The following is a 16,756-nucleotide window of genomic DNA, read 5'->3' as shown; positions in this document are numbered from 1 at the left end:
AGCCATTTGCTACAGCCTGTCAACTATGCCTCTGCCTATCCCTGTTCTCTCCTCTCTGCACAGGCTACACAAACGCCTCACACCGCGTGGCTGCTGCCTCTCTAACCTGGTGGTCCCTGCACGCACCCCACACCTGGAGTTCCAGGTCTCAGGCAGCCTCTGGAACTGCCGTTCTGCTGCCAACAAAGCTGACTTCATCCCAGCCTATGCTAACCTCCAGTCCCTCGACTTCCTGGCGCTGACGGAAACATGGATTACCACTGAAAACACTGCTACTCCTACTGCTCTCTCCTCGTCTGACCATGTGTTCTCGCATACCCCGAGAGCATCTGGTCAGAGGGGTGGTGGCACAGGAATCCTCATCTCTCCCAAGTGGACATTCTCAATTTTTCCCCTAACCCATCTGTCTATCTCCTCATTTGAATTCCATGCTGTCACAGTCACTAGCCCATTTAAGCTTAATATCCTTGTCATCTATCGCCCTCCAGGTTCCCTTGGAGAGTTCATCAATGAGCTTGACGCCTTGATAAGTTCCTTTCCTGAGGATGGCTCACCCCTCACAGTTTTGGGGGATTTCAACCTCCCTACGTCCACATTTGACTCATTTCTCTCTGCCTCCTTCTTTCCACTCCTCTCCTCTTTTGACCTCACCCTCTCACCGTCCCCCCCTACTCACAAGGCAGGCAATACGCTTGACCTCATCTTTACTAGATGCTGCTCTTCTACTAATCTCACTGCAACTCCCCTCCATGTCTCCGACCACTACTTTGTTTCCTTTTCTCTCTCGCTCTCCTCCAACACTACTCACTCTGCCCCTACACAGATGGTAATGTGCCGCCGCAACCTTCGCTCTCTCTCTCCCACTACTCTCTCCTCTTCCATCCTATCATCTCTTCCCTCTGCTCAATCCTTCTCCCTCCAATCTCCTGATTCTGCCTCCTCAACCCTCCTCTCCTCCCTTTCTGCATCCTTTGACTCTCTGTGTCCCCTATCCTCCCGGCCGGCTCGGTCCTCCCCTCCAGCTCCGTGGCTTGATGACTCATTGCGAGCTCACAGAACAGAGCTCCGGGCAGCAGAGCGGAAATGGAAGAAAACTAAACTCCCTGCCGACCTGGCATCTTTTCACTCCCTCCTCTCTTCACTTCCTCCTCCTTTTCTTCATCTGTTTCTGCTGCTAAGGCCACTTTCTACAACTCTAAATTCCAAGCATCTGCCTCTAACCCTAGGAAGCTCTTTGCCACATTTTCCTCCCTGCTGAATCCTCCCCCCCCCCCCCCCCTCCTCTCTCTCTGTGGATGACTTCGTCAACCACTTTGAAAAGAAGGTTGACGACATCCGATCCTCGTTTTTTTAGTCTAATGACACTGCTGGTCCTACTCACACTGCCCTACCCTATGCTTTGACTTCTTTCTCCCCTCTCTCTCCAGATAAAATCCTGCGACTTGTGACTGCAGGCCGCCCAACAACCTGCCCGCTTGACCCATCCCCTCCTCTCTTCTCCAGACCATCTCCGGTGACCTTCTCCCCTACCTCACCTCGCTGATCAACTCATCCTTGACCGCTGGCCATGTCCCTTCCGTCTTCAAGAGATCGAGAGTTGCACCCCTTCTCAAAAAACCAACACTCGATCCCACTGATGTCAACAACTACAGACCAGTATCCCTCCTTTCTCTTCTTTCCAAAACTATTGAGCGTGCCGTCTTTAGCCAACTCTCTTGCTATCTCTCTCAGAATGACCTTCTTGATCCAAACCAGTCAGGTTTCAGGACTGGTCATTCAACTGAGACTGCTCTTCTCTGTGTCACGGAGGCTCTCCGCACTGCTAAAGCTAACTCTCTCTCCTCTGCTCTTGTCCTTCTAGACCTGTCTGCTGCCTTTGATACTGTGAACCATCAGATCCTCCTCTCCACCCTCTCCGAGCTGGGCATCTCCGGCGCGGCTCACTCCTGGATTGCGTCCAACCTGACCGGTCGCTCCTACCAAGTGGCGTGGCGAGAAGCTGTCTCCGCACCACGTGCTCTCACCACTGGTGTCCCCCAGGGCTCAGTTCTAGGCCCTCTCCTATTCTCCCTATACACCAAGTCACTTGGCTCTGTCATATCCTCACATGGCCTCTCCTATCATTGCTACGCTGACGATACACAACTAATCTTCTCCTTTCCCCCTTCTGATAACCAGGTGGCGAATCGCATCTCTGCATGTCTGGCAGACATATCAGTATGGATGACGGATCACCACCTCAAGCTGAACCCTGGCAAGACGGAGCTGCTCTTCCTCCCGGGGAAGGACTGCCCGTTCCATGATCTCGCCATCACGGTTGACAACTCCGTTGTGTCCTCCTCCCAGAGTGTGAAGAGCCTTGGCGTGACCCTGGACAACACCCTGTCGTTCTCCGCTAACATCAAGGCGGTGACCCGATCCTGCAGGTTCATGCTCTACAACATTCGGAGAGTACGACCCTGCCTTACACAGGAAGCGGCACAGGTCCTAATCCAGGCACTTGTCATCTCCTGTCTGGATTACTGCAACTCGCTGTTGGCTGGCCTCCCTGCCTGTGCCATTAAACCCCTACAACTCATCCAGAATGCCGCAGCCTGTCTGGTGTTCAACCTTCCCAAGTTCTCTCACGTCACCCCCCTCCTCCGCACACTCCACTGGCTTCCAGTTGAAGCTCGCATCCGTTACAAGACCATGGTGCTTGCCTATGGAGCAGTGAGGGGAACGGCACCTCCGTACCTTCGGGCTCTGATCAGTCCCTACACCCAAACGAGGGCATTGCGTTCATCCACCTCTGGCCTGCTGGCTCCCCTTCCTCTGCGGAAGCATAGTTCCCGCTCAGCCCAGTCAAAACTGTTCGCTGCTCTGGCACCCCAATGGTGGAACAAGCTCCCTCACGACGCCAGGACAGCGGAGTCACTCACCACCTTCCGGAGACATTTGAAACCCCACCTCTTTAAGGAATACCTGGGATAGGATAAAGTAATCCTTCTACCCCCCCTGAAAAAAAAAATGAAAAAAAATAGTGTAAAGTGGTTTTCCCACTGGCTATAGGGTGAATGCACCAATTTGTAAGTCGCTCTGGATAAGAGCGTCTGCTAAATGACGTAAATGTGCCCTTGAGCAAGGCACTTAACCCTAATTGCTCCTGTAAGTCGCTCTGGATAAGAGCGTCTGCTAAATGACTAAAATGTAAAAAATAAATAAATGTAAAATGTCAAATTGATGTCAAAAGTTGAATTTTTTTAGCATTTTAGCTAACCATAACCCTTTCTCTTACCTTAATCTCATTTTCCTAACCTGCCACGTTAAGTATCCGAACCTGCTGCATTAGTTCTCCTAAACCTGCTAGTAAAAGTCAATTTTGACAAAAGCTGTATCCCTTCTAGAAAAAAACCTCATCAAACTTTTGGGAGAAGGAGACCCAGGAGCCGAGGGCGTACTTTACCCTGCAGTTGAGCGCCAACCTCCCCCAACAGGTGGAGGGAGAGCTGAAGGCTCTGGAGGACAGGGTCAGGAATTGAGAGGTGAAGGGACCAGATGATTCAGAGAGAGAAGAGAGAAAGTATGGACTTTTGGACACTACACTATGCTGATGCTGCAATATGGTGGGGATGGGGATATGGTGGGACTGACAGAAAAGGGACTAACAAGCTCATTTCAGTTTTGTGGAAACTGCTTTTCCTATATGTGGGTAAAATGTATGAAATTATAATGAAACGACCTGTCTGCATGCAGTTCAGGCTACCACTCACTGTCAATGGATATATGAGTAGGTATTAGGTGATAGATCAGAACCAACGTTTAGCAGTATCTTACTGCGCTTTCCATGACATAGACTGACCAGGTGAATCCAGGTTAAATCTACGATGCCTTATTGATGACACTTGTTAAATCCACTTCAATCAGTGTAGATGAAGAGACAAGTTCAAGAAGGATTTTTAATCCTTGAGACAATTGAGACATGGATTGTGTATGTGTGCCATTTATAGGGTGATTGGGCAAGACAAACATTTTTAAGTGCCTTTGAACGACGTGTGGTAGTAGGTGCAAGGCGCACCGGTTTGTGTCAAGAACTGCAACACTGCTGGGTTTTTTCACACTAAACAGTTTCCTGTGTGTATCAACAATGATCCTCCATCTAAAGGACATCCAGCCAACTTGACACAACTGTGGGAAGCATTGGAGTCAACATGGGCCAGCATCTCTGTGGAACGCTTTCGACACCTTGTTGAGTCCATGCCCCGATGAATTGAGGCTGTTCTGAAGGCAAACGGGGGTGCAACTCAATATTAGGAAGGTGTTCCTAATTTTTGGTATACTCAGTGCCTTCAGAAAGTATTCATACCCCTTGACTTATTCCACATTTTGTTGTGTTAATGCCTGAATAAAACATTGATTGGTTTTCTCACCCATTTACACACAATACCCCATAATAACAAAGTGAAAAAATGTTTTTAGAAATGTTTGGAGATTTATTGAAAATGAAATACAGAAATATCTAATTTACATAAGTATTCACACCCCTGAGTCAATGCATGTTAGAATCACCTTTTGCAGCGATTACAGCTGTGAGTCTTTCTGGGTAAGTCTCTAAGAGCTTTGCACACCTGGATTGTACAATGTTGTCTTAGTAATTAACTCTGGTGTATATTTGGCCCTATGTTTTAGGTTATTGTCCTGCTGAAAAGTGAATTTGTCTCCCAGTGTCTTTTGAAAAGCAGACTAAACCAGGTTTTCCTCTAGCGTTTTGCCTCTGCTTAGCTCTATTCCATTTATTTTATCCTAAAAAACATGATGACAAGCATAAACATAACATGGTGCAGCCATCACCATGCTTGAAAATATGAATAGTGGTATTCAGTTATGTGTTGTGTTGGATTTGCCCCAAACATAACTCTTTGTATTCAGGACATATAGTTAATTTCTTAGCCAAATGTTTTGCAGTTTTACTTCAGTGCCTTATTGCAAACAGAATGAATGTTTTGGAATATGTTGATTCTGTAAATGTTTCCTTCTTTTCACTCTGTCATTTAGGTTAGTATTGTGGAGTAACAACAACGTTGTTGATACATTCTCAGCCATTAAACTTTGTAACTGTTTTAAAGTCACCAATGGCCTTATGGTGAAATCAGTGGAGGCTGCTGAGGGGAGGACAGCTCATAATAATGGCTGGAACGGACCAAATGGAATAGCATGAAACACATGGAAACCATGTTTTTCATGGATTTGATACCATTCCACCAATTCCACTCCAGCCATTACCACAAGCCCATTCTCCCCAATGAAGGTGCCACCAACCTCCTGGGTGTGAAATCCCTGAGCGGTTTCTTTCCTCTTCGGCAACTGAGTTAGGAAGGAAGCCTGTATCTTTGTAGTGAATCTGTGTATTGATAAAACATCCAAATTGTAATTAATAACTTCACCATGCTCAAAGGGATACACCCATCTTCCAATAGGTGCCCTTCTTTGTGAGGCATTGGAAAAGCTCCCTGGTCTTCGTGGTTGAATCTGTTTGAAATTCGCTGCTCTACTGAAGGACCTTTAAGATAATTGTATGTGTGGGGTACAGAGATGAGGTAGTCATTCAAAAATCATGTTAAACACTATTATTGCACAGAGAGTGAGTGCATGCAACTTATTATGTGACTTGTTAAGCAAATCTTTACTCCGGAAAGAATTTAGGCTTGCCATAAGAAAGGGGTTGAGGAAAGGGGTTGAATACTTATTGACTTGTAAAAATGTTTTAAAACATAATTCCACATTATGGGGTATTGTGTGTAGGCCAGTGACACAAAATCTCAATTTAATCAATTTAAATTAGATATGTAAAAGGTTGGACCAATAATATCCAAAAGATTTAATTGAAGTTGAATGTTAAGTTTTTATTTGTATGAATTAACAATATTAAAATCAGCCTAAATTGTTTGTCTTGTTTAAAACTCAACATAAAACTGACACAATAACTTCTAAATAGATATCAAGTTAAAATAGATAATATTATTATTCTGGTAACTGCACAAAAGATGCAAAGAAAAATGACTAGTAGATGTTAACACCATTCTGCCGTCATGTAGACTTACTTCACCAACTTCCTGTCTTGTATCCGACCACTGTCTCTCCAACTAACTGTGTCTTCTCTCCTCAGTCATCATTGACTTTATATGGTCTTAAACTGCCTTCAGTAAGATAGTTGAACTCAGCAGTTCCTCTATACTGGAACCCATTAAACGGATGCTCTGTGAACTCAACACTCAAAATAAATTGGCTAAAAATAAATTATACAAAATGCAGATAATCAAAGAGCACACAAATATAAAAGTAACTAAAGTACCAATTGAAAACTGATACATAATTACATTAATCTACATAAACACGTAATACCCATTGGCAAAATACTTAAAATGCTCCTCTTTTATTCACTTGTACATAAAGCCCATCTAGGCAGTTAAGTGGTGGTTCCTGGTCCCCTCTCCCGACCGTGACCTGGTTATAGCACACCGTCCCAACCGGGGAGTTCTGAGGAGAGAACACAGAGAAAGGAACAGGTGTCAGGACCGACACTTCAGAAGAAGAATGACTTCATAGTTACAGTTGGTTATACAACACAGTACTCATTCAATTCTTCCTTAAATGCACATTCTAGATGGGTTTTAAAAGATGACTCTAACATTCCCACTTGTCAAATCAAATCAAATCAAATTTTATTGGTCACATGCGCCGAATACAACAGGTGCAGACATTACAGTGAAATGCTTACTTACAGCCCTTAACCAACAGTGCATTTATTTTAAACAAAAAAAGTAAGAATAAAACAACAACAAAAAAAGTGTTGAGAAAAAAAAGAGCAGAAGTAAAATAAAGTGACAGTAGGGAGGCTATATATACAGTAAAATAAAGTGACAGTAGGGAGGCTATATATACAGGGGGGTACCGTTGCAGAGTCAATGTGCGGGGGCACCGGCTAGTTGAGGTAGTTGAGGTAATATGTACATGTGGGTAGAGTTAAAGTGACTATGCATAAATACTTAACAGAGTAGCAGCAGCGTAAAAAGGATGGGGTGGGGGGGCAGTGCAAATAGTCCGGGTAGCCATGATTAGCTGTTCAGGAGTCTTATGGCTTGGGGGTAGAAGCTGTTGAGAAGTCTTTTGGACCTAGACTTGGCACTCCGGTACCGCTTGCCGTGCGGAAGCAGAGAGAACAGTCTATGACTAGGGTGGCTGGAGTCTTTGACAATTTTGAGGGCCTTCCTCTGACACCGCCTGGTCCCTATGAACTGGTCCCTATGAACTGTCTGTTGTTTCAAACCCATTGGAGAGTCTAGATGTTCTCCTCCTCCTGGAAGACAAGAATAAATCATTTAGGTTTTCATATACAAAAGCACAAACAGCATGATACATATGTTTGCAATGAGGCTGGGAATAGCTTATTACCATGCAAAGAACACGATCAGGCTGAAAAGGAAAAACGCCGCCAAGGTTTTTCCTATAAACTCATAAACCTTTGGGTTAACAGGCTCATCTTGCCCTGTAAATAAAGCACATATTATTGTCATCTGTTCCAAAAAGAGGAAATATGTTGCACATTGTCTAATATTACAAATTACACGTATACTGTAGATGTACAGATGTAAGATCTTAATTTGACCAGTATTGTTCCAGGAGGAGGGGGAATTGGACCCCTTAACAGCATTTTGAAATAGGCCCCCAAATCGCTAATTCCGCCTTTGATACATTGGCAAAAGCAACAATGGAAGCTTTCGGCAATATAACCAATGTTAGTCAAAAAGGATCCTGTTCAAAGCACTTTTGTTTATCAGTGCTGGATTATGGTGGTATTGCCTATATGCAGGCCTCATCAAGTACCTTAACAATTCTGGACACAGTGTATTATGGTGCTTTAAGATCACTCACCCATCACTGGGATTTGAAGGCTATGGTGTAATGGACCTCTCTCTCCACCAGGAGGCTGAAGAACTGGTACACCTTTGTGTGCAATGTATCGATAGGACAACTCCCTTTGTATTTCTGTTCCTTACTGACCAGATCAGCCACTCAATACAGTCTTCATTCACAGTCGCTGCTGTCCTTGTCTGTTCCTAAGGCTAGAACTGAGATGGGGAAACAATCTTTTTCCCATAATGCCCCTTCATCCTGGAACATGCTTCAAAAGATATTAAAGTTCGGGGAGTTGGGTTCCTTGCCTGTTTTTAAGACTCTGATCGACAACACTGTTTGTGATAGCTGCAGTTGTTTCTAATCTTCAATTGTATCTGTAACTTGTGACTCTTTGTCTTTTGTGTGTATTTTGTATTTTTCTGTACTATATTATTTACACGCTGCTATTTCCCTGTTTTGCCTTCTTGCCAGGTCGCCCTCGCAAAATAGGTTTTTAACCTCAATGGGTCTTACCTGGTTAAATAAAGGTTAAATCAAATAAATTAAAATAAAATCTCCCTCTCTTCTATCTCCCAGGCTTGAATGGGAATGTTTGTGGGATTTTAAAAAATGTAGCTAAATCATAAACCAAAATCCATCCAATTTGCTTAGTTAAATTTGAGTTCAGTAAAAGATACCCAGTTCTCACGTTATCTTTCAACACGTAAAATAGACTTTGTCAGAGACAGAGTAACTGCAATTGTAGCTGACGGATTATCACACACTCCTCAATTTCTCCTGCACACACTTCCTCTTTCATTGCTTCACTTCTATCTGCCAGGAAGAGCATGGTGGGCTGGGAGCCACAGGAGGGAGCCATCGAACTGCAGGGCCTGGTCAGCAAGGTGGACATGGGCACCCTCTTCAACGGTCATGTCTAGACGGGATACAGCTTTTGTCAAATTGACGTCAAAAGTTGATTACATTTTTTATTTTAGCTAACCATGAACCTTTTCCTTACCTTAATCTAAGTATCCTAACCTACCACATTAATTATCCTAACCTGCTGCACAAGTTCTCCTAAATTTGCTAGGAAAAGTCCATTTTCACAAAAGCTGTATCCCTTCTATAAATAAACCCTCTTCAACCTGCCCAAGGCCTTTTGGGAGAAGGAGACCCAAGAGCTGAGGGCGTACTTTACCCAGCATGTAGGAGCTGACCTCCCCCAACAGGAGGAGGGAGAGCTGAAGGCTCTGGAGGACAAGGTCAGGAATGAATTGAATCAGAAGGGAATGTTTGAAGAGAGAAAGCTATGACTATTGGACACTACATTACACACTGATGCTGCAATATGTTGGGGATGGGGATAGGGTGGGACTGATAAAAACAATCACTGACAAGCACATTGCAATTTTGCCTTGAGTATATGTGGGTATTTAAATGTAAGAACATACAATGAAACGAGGTGTCTGCATGCAGTTCATGCTACCACACACTGTCAGTGGCTATATGAGTAGATATTAGGTGATAGAGCAGAATCAGTGTTTAGCAGTACCTTACTGACATCTTGCAATGAAGTATAACGGCATTGGATGTTTACAAGCTATAGCCCAAAGAATCATATCTAATCATGACAAGCTTTAATATCCATATTAATTTAAACATTTCTTGCAGAATGTTACCTCAATATTCTTTTATTTGCTCACTAGTCCCTGGGATTACTAAATGGCCATTGGCTACGAACATGTGGAGGAAATACATCTGGTTGGCTCAGGGGGAAAGATTCATTAGCATTTCTTCTCACTTTTGCATTATTTCCAATAAAGATTGATTTATGATTGACTTTATCAATGACTTTTCTTCTCTTGTTCAGAGAGGCACAGATATCATACACCCAATACATTTTGGGGGGAGTATGATATTTTCTCACTCATCATTTTTCACAATTCATTTAGGATTGTCCGTCATCGTGGTAGCATCCACATTAATGTACAGTATCAATCAATCAATCAATCAATTTTATTTTATATAGCCCTTCTTACATCAGCTAATATCTCGAAGTGCTGTACAGAAACCCAGCCTAAAACCCCAAACAGCTAGTAATGCAGGTGTAGAAGCACGGTGGCTAGGAAAAACTCCCTAGAAAGGCAAAACCTAGGAAGAAACCTAGAGAGGAACCAGGCTATGAGGGGTGGCCAGTCCTCTTCTGGCTGTGCCGGGTGGAGATTATAACAGAACCATGCCAAGATGTTCAAAAATGTTCATAAGTGACAAGCATGGTCAAATAATAATCAGGAATAAATCTCAGTTGGCTTTTCATAGCCGATCATTAGAGTTTAAAACAGCAGGTCTGGGACAGGTAGGGGTTCCATAACCGCAGGCAGAACAGTTTAAACTGGAATAGCAGCAAGGCCAGGCGGACTGGGGATAGCAAGGAGTCACCACGGCCGGTAGTCCCGACGTATGGTCCTAGGGCTCAGGTCTCTCAGTTGGCTTTTCATAGCCGATCATTTAGAGTTGAAAACAGCAGGTCTGGGACAGGTAGGGGTTTCGTAGCCGCAGGCAGAACAGTTGAAACTGGAATAGCAGCAAGGCCAGGCGGACTGGGGGCAGCAGGGTGTCATCATGCCCGGTAGTCCTGACGTATGGTCCTAGGGCTCAGGTTCTCAGAGAGAAAGAGAGAACGAGAGAATTAGAGAGAGCATACTTAAATTCACACAGGACACTGGATAAGACAGGAGAAGTACTCCAGGTATAACCAACTAACCCCAGCCCCCCGACACATAAACTACTGCAGCATAAATACTGGAGGCTGAGACAGGAGCGGTCCGGAGACACTGTGGCCCCATCCGAAGAAACCCCCGGACAGGGCCAAACAGGAAGGATATAACCCCACCCACTCCGCCAAAGCACAGCCCCCGCACCACTAGAGGGATATCCCCAACCACCAACTTACAATCCTGAGACAAGGCCGAGTATAGCCCACAGAGGTCTCCACCACAGCACAAACCAAGGGGGGGGGGGTCGCCAACCCAGACAGGAAGATCACGTCAGTAACTCAACCCACTCAATTGACGTACCCCTCCCAGGGACGGCATGAAAGAGCACCAGCAGGCCAGTGACTCAGCCCCTGCAACAGGGTTAGAGGCAGAGAACCCCAGTGGAGAGGGGAACCGGCCTGGCAGAGACAGCAAGGGCTGTTCGTTGCTCCAGCCTTTCCGTTCACCTTCACACTCCTGGGCCAGACTACACTCAATCATATGACCTACTGAAGAGATAAGTCTTCAGTAAAGACTTAAAGGTTGAGACCGAGTCTGCGTCTCTCACATGGGTAGGCAGACTGTTCCATAAAAATGGAGATCTATAGGAGAAAGCCCTGCCTCCCGCTGTTTGCTTAGAAATTCTAGGGACAATTAGGAGGCCTGCGTCTTGTGACCGTAGCGTACGTATTGGTATGTACGGCAGGACCAACTCGGAAAGATAGGTAGGAGCAAGCCCATGTAACGCTTTATAGGTTAACAGTAAAACCTTGAAATCAGCCCTTGCCTTAACAGGAAGCCAGTGTAGGGAAGCTAGCACTGGAGTAATATGATCAAATTTCTTGGTTCTAGTCAGGATTCTAGCAGCCGTATTTACAGTAGAAGTGTTTAGAAACATATTATATTCTTATTTACAATAAAAGTGACTGCAAAATGACACAATACATTATTTACCATTCATTTCTATTGGGCACAAAATAATCTGAAACACAACCAAAACAAACAGCAAATGCATCCAACGAGTGTGTACAGTAACAAACTTGATGTTGTCATTGTGTGCTAATATAGGACTAAATACTACACTTTTTACCACTTTAATACACATAAGTGAATTTGTCCCAATACTTTTGGTCCTTTAAAATGGGGTGACTATGTACAAAACGTGCTGTAATTTCTAAACAGTTCACCCGATATGGATTAAAATACCCTGGAATTAAAGCTGACAGTATGCATTTTAACTTCATAGTAACTGTTTCATTTCATATCAAAAGTTCTGGAGAACAGAGACTAAAAAGTTAAATAAATGGCACTGTCCCAGTACTGTTGGAGCTCAGTGCACACAAGACATACTGTATATACCCCAAATACTTAAAATGCACCTATTTTATTCACTTGTGCATAAAGCCCATCTATGTAGTTAAGGTGTGGTTCCTGGGGCCCTCTCCTGGTCACATTGACTTCAGCGTACTCACTCTCCTGCCCCTGGACCCTGTTCCCGTCCTGGGCTGCAGATGGGGTCTCTTTGGGCCGTAGTTTGGAGAAGTCTATGTCACCATAGTGGATCTCTTCAGGCTGGTCTTCTGCAGGTTCCTCTGGTTTCTCTCCGGCTGTGGTCTGGTTAACACACACCGTCCCAACCGGGGAGTTCTGTGGAGAGAACACAGAGAGAGGAACAGGTGTAAAGTTCTAAGCTCAGTCATTTGTAAAACTCTAAAGTCAGCAGGTTACACAACACATACTGAGGGGATGTCAATGACAATGTCAATTAAACTGACAGAAGAAAATAATTACATTTTGACAACAAATGAGCTCCAATCTACAGAAAATACTGTCAAAGTCCAACAGCTATTCTGTTATCATTCAATGTTCTTACAGGATGTGGAACTGCTTTCAGTGTGGTCATCTCACCCTAAACATTCTCTAAAATGATGTTAACCTCATGGCTTTGGGTAGTTTCATCATTAATTCAGTAATTGCTTAGATACACTTTGTAGATGGTTTTTGAATGTTGAGCCTTATTCCCACCTGTCCCTGTGGATTGTCCGTCCTTTGAAGTCCATCGGGGAGCCTAGAGTTTCTCCTCCTGGAAGACATTTAGAAAGGTATTCTGAATGCACTGAGAGGGTTTTCACATGCAAACGCACAAACACAACATAAATAAATAGTTTTGCATTGATGCCAGGAATAGTTTTTACCATCCAAAAAGACTGATCAGGCTGATAAGCAGAAAGAACCCCAGAGTTCCTGCTGCAACCCCAAAAACCATTGGGTTAACAGGCTCTTCTTGCCCTGAAAATACAGCACATATTATGGTCATTTCTCACAAAAAGATATAGATAAAAAGAAAAGTATGTGGACACCTGCTCGTCGAACATCTCATTCCAAAATCATGGGCATTAATATTAATATGGAGTTGGTCCCCCCTTTGCTGTTATAACAGCCTCCACTGTAGCATTAAGATTTCCCTTCACTGGAACTAAGGGTTCTAGCCCGAACCATGAAAATCAGCTCCAGACCATTATTCCTCCTCCACCAAACTTTACAGTTGGACCTATGCATTGGGGAAGGTAGCGTTCTCCTGGCATCCGTCAAACCCAGATTTGTCCGTCGGACTGCCAGATGGTGAAGCAGGATTCATCACTCCAGAGAACCGGTTTCCTATTCTCCAGAGTCCAATGGCGGTGAGCCTTACACCACTCCAGACGATTCTTGGCATTGCGCTTGTGTCACGCCCTGGCTCTGGGGACTCTGAAATGTTGAGCCAGGGTGTGGATTTTCTATGTTTAGTTTTCACTGTGTAGCTTCTATGTTGTGTTTTCTATGTTTTGGTTTCTGTTCTAGATCGTATAGATCTATGTTGGGCAGGGTGGTTCCCAATCAGAGGCAGCTGTTGCTCGTTTTGTCTGATTGGGAGCCATACTTAGGTAGGCTGTTTTCATATGTTCTTTGTGGGACCTTGTTCCTTGTGGTTTGTGTTAGTACCGTTGGACTTCACATATCGTTTGTTGTTTTGTTTATCGTGTGTGCACTTAATAAATTAAGTATGTTTGCCTTCAATGCTGCGCCTTGGTCCACTCACTCTAACGATCGTGACAGCTTGTTGATCTTAGGCTTGTGTGCGGCTGCTCGGCCATGGAAACCCATTTCATGAAGCTCCCCACAAATAGTTATAGTGCTGACGTTGCTTCCAGAGGCAGTTTGGAACTCGGTAGTGAATGTTGCAACTGAGGTCAGATGTTATTTACGAACTATGCGCTTCAGCACTCAGCTGTCCCGTTTTCTGAGCTTGTGTGGCTTACCGCTTCGCGGCTGAGATGTTGTTGCTCCTAGAAGATTCCACTTCACAATAACAGCACTTACAGTGGAACGGGTTAGCTCTGGCAGGGCAGAAATTTGACGAACTGACTTGTTGGAAAGGTGGAATCCTATGACAGTGCCTCGTTGAAAGTCACTGAGCTCTTGAGTAAGGCCATTCTACTACCAGTGTTTGAGTATGGAGATTGCATGGCTGTGTGCTCGATTGTATACACCTGTCAGCAACAGGTGTGGCTGAAATAACCAAATCTACTAATTTGAAGGGGTGTCCACATACTCTTGTATATACAGTGTATATCTAATCTAAGATTGTGCCCAACGTGCCCGTTTTACCTTTAATAGCCAGCTTCACTTCCTTTGACTTCCCACGGCCGTTACTATTTCTTGCTTCACAGTAGTACAGTCCTCCATCACCAACAGTCACATTGAGGGTGTAACTCTGTCCAGATGCTACCTGTGTTGGTTTACCCCCACTGATCTGAAACCAGGTGAAGTTTGTCACAGGAGGGTTGGCTGTACTGCTGCAGGTCAGATTAACACAGCTGCCCACTAATACTGGACCAGCTGGACTGATGGAGGCCGAGGTGTTCTTAGGAGAGACTAAGGGAGAGGGGCTCATTTAGAATGTATCTGGATGTGGTATATTGAACAGTCTAATTAAAACCACTCTATGACAATCATCATTGAAAACATGATAGAATGATCTATTCTACAGGAAACTGGGACTAAATCTTACATGAAATATTAAGCATCATGGTATGTTCAGCTGTCTTGTTGCTAGTCCCTACTGGGTAGACTGCAGTACAAGTGATGTTCTTCTCATGATGAAGGTATGACGGAGTGAAGGTCACCGTGGAGATAACTGATTTGGTTTGGTCTGGATTCTCCTGCAGTTGGTTCTCAGGTGTGAACTGTGTTGGGAGAGTCCATATCAGCTCAGGGGGGTGTTTGGGACAGGGAGCGACAGCAGAGCAGTTCAAACTGACAGGGGTCCCTTCCTTCACCTCACCTGAGACAGTAATGATGGGACTTGGAGGCAAATCTGTAATACATTAAAAATAAATATATTTTACTCTGACAGTCACACTGTCTACTTGGTCTTATTCTACTCATATCATTTTAGAAAAGTTGAAAAAAGTTAAATAGTCTCTGTCTTCTTACCCCTGACATCTATATTAACATACTTTTCTGGGTCTGTTGCACAGTATGGTTGACTTTCAATCCTGAAGAAGTATTTATCAGAGTAACTGGTGGTTACATTGAAGAAGACTGTGGTGCAGTTCTTCTGGGACATGTTTCCAGTTATGTTCCCTTGATATCTGTTGACCGTCTTACTACTGTGAAATATCACATTGTCCTGACCTTCACCATATTTTGTTGATCCTTTCAACCACACTCCAGAGGTAAGTATTGTGCTGTTAAATGTATAGTAATTTTGGTTTGGAATATCAAATGCACATTGGATTTGCACACAGGAGTCAGTCAGTACATTCAATTTGTCTGGCATTTTGGTGATCAAATCTCGTTTGCCAAAACAGGCCAAAACACCTGCAACATAAAGGACAACATCAGGGAGGTTATGTGATTTTTCAGTACTGTCACGCTCTCCCAATATTCTGCCTCTGCAGCAAAAAATATGAACTCATTTCAATGTACAGGTGATTCCTGATGTCGCGACTCCATGCCCTAAACTGGATTATGGACATATCTGGAGCAAAGAATGTTTGAATCCAGAATATTAAACTGTACTTATCAGGAGTCAACTGTACACTTTTCTACACATTGAGACAGATGGGAATATAGCTCATACCATGAAATATCATGACTTGTGCTTATTCCTCTGTCTGATTCATAACTAGTTGTTGCTGTGTGGAAGACTCACCTGACATAAAGAGGCCAATGAGAAAAAACATGTTCTCAGGACAAGCCATGTGAGAACTCCCACACTACTGATCACCTGAAACAGGACAAACACACACTTACTAGTAGAGTAGCTTAACTCACACAACACATTGCATTGAACCATCCCCATATCAAATACAGTATGTCTTTCAGTTGTGATGTGAAGCTAATACATGAACGAATTGCAGTACTTTGAACATATTAAATCTAATTTCTTGTAAAGAATTTCCTTAAATTTATTTTGAACATTGAAATTAACAGAGAATATAGTGAAGAAGTCGATACTTACCCTAGACAGTAACGTAAACTGTCTACAGGAGAGACTATCACACACCCATAGTGTGGTGTAACAAACTAAAGTGCTGAAATTAATGTGGCACATCTCACATCTCATCAGTGACGTACTTCATAATAAGAGTGTGAGAAACACTGTCTGAAAACATACAGTGGGGAGAACAAGTATTTGATACACTGCCGATTTTGCAGGTTTTCCTACTTACAAAGCATGCAGAGGTCTGTAATTTTTATCATAGGTACACTTCAACTGTGAGAGACGGAATCTAAAACAAAAATCCAGAAAATCACATTGTATGATTTTTAAGTAATTAATTTGCATTTTAGTATTTGATATATCAGAAAAGCAGAACTTAATATTTGGTACAGAAACCTTTGTTTGCAATTACAGAGATCATACATTTCCTGTAGGTCTTGACCAGGTTTGAATACACACTGCAGCAGGGATTTTGGCCCACTCCTCCATACAGACCTTCTCCAGATCCTTCAGGTTTCGGGGCTGTCGCTGGGCAATATGGACTTTCAGCTCCCTCCAAAGATTTTCTATTGGGTTCAGGTCTGGAGACTGGCTAGGCCACTCCAGGACCTTGAGATGCTTCTTACGGAGCCAC

At 43.7% G+C, this 16,756-nt stretch overlaps 1 protein-coding gene across 1 annotated transcript; it reads right to left on the bottom strand.

Moving 5' to 3' along the window:
* Positions 1 to 12,002: 12,002 nt before the first annotated feature.
* Positions 12,003 to 15,959, bottom strand: LOC311109219 (B-cell receptor CD22-like; the record flags this gene model as incomplete). Its single annotated transcript, XM_084152067.1, has 7 exons — positions 15,832 to 15,959; positions 15,111 to 15,497; positions 14,686 to 14,991; positions 14,283 to 14,549; positions 12,830 to 12,923; positions 12,660 to 12,717; positions 12,003 to 12,281 (listed from the first exon to the last, which is right to left on the bottom strand). The coding sequence occupies exons 1-7, from the start codon at positions 15,878 to 15,880 to the stop codon at positions 12,003 to 12,005; spliced, it is 1,440 nt and encodes a 479-aa protein (XP_084008193.1). The 5' UTR covers positions 15,881 to 15,959.
* Between the last annotated feature and the right edge of the window lie 797 nt (positions 15,960 to 16,756).

The sequence above is a fragment of the Coregonus lavaretus genome, assembly GCF_964263955.1.
Source record: "Coregonus lavaretus genome assembly, chromosome: 34".
NCBI lineage: Eukaryota > Metazoa > Chordata > Actinopteri > Salmoniformes > Salmonidae > Coregonus > Coregonus lavaretus.
Note: the sequence above shows the minus strand (reverse complement) of the source record. Positions and strands in the feature narration are given on the sequence as shown.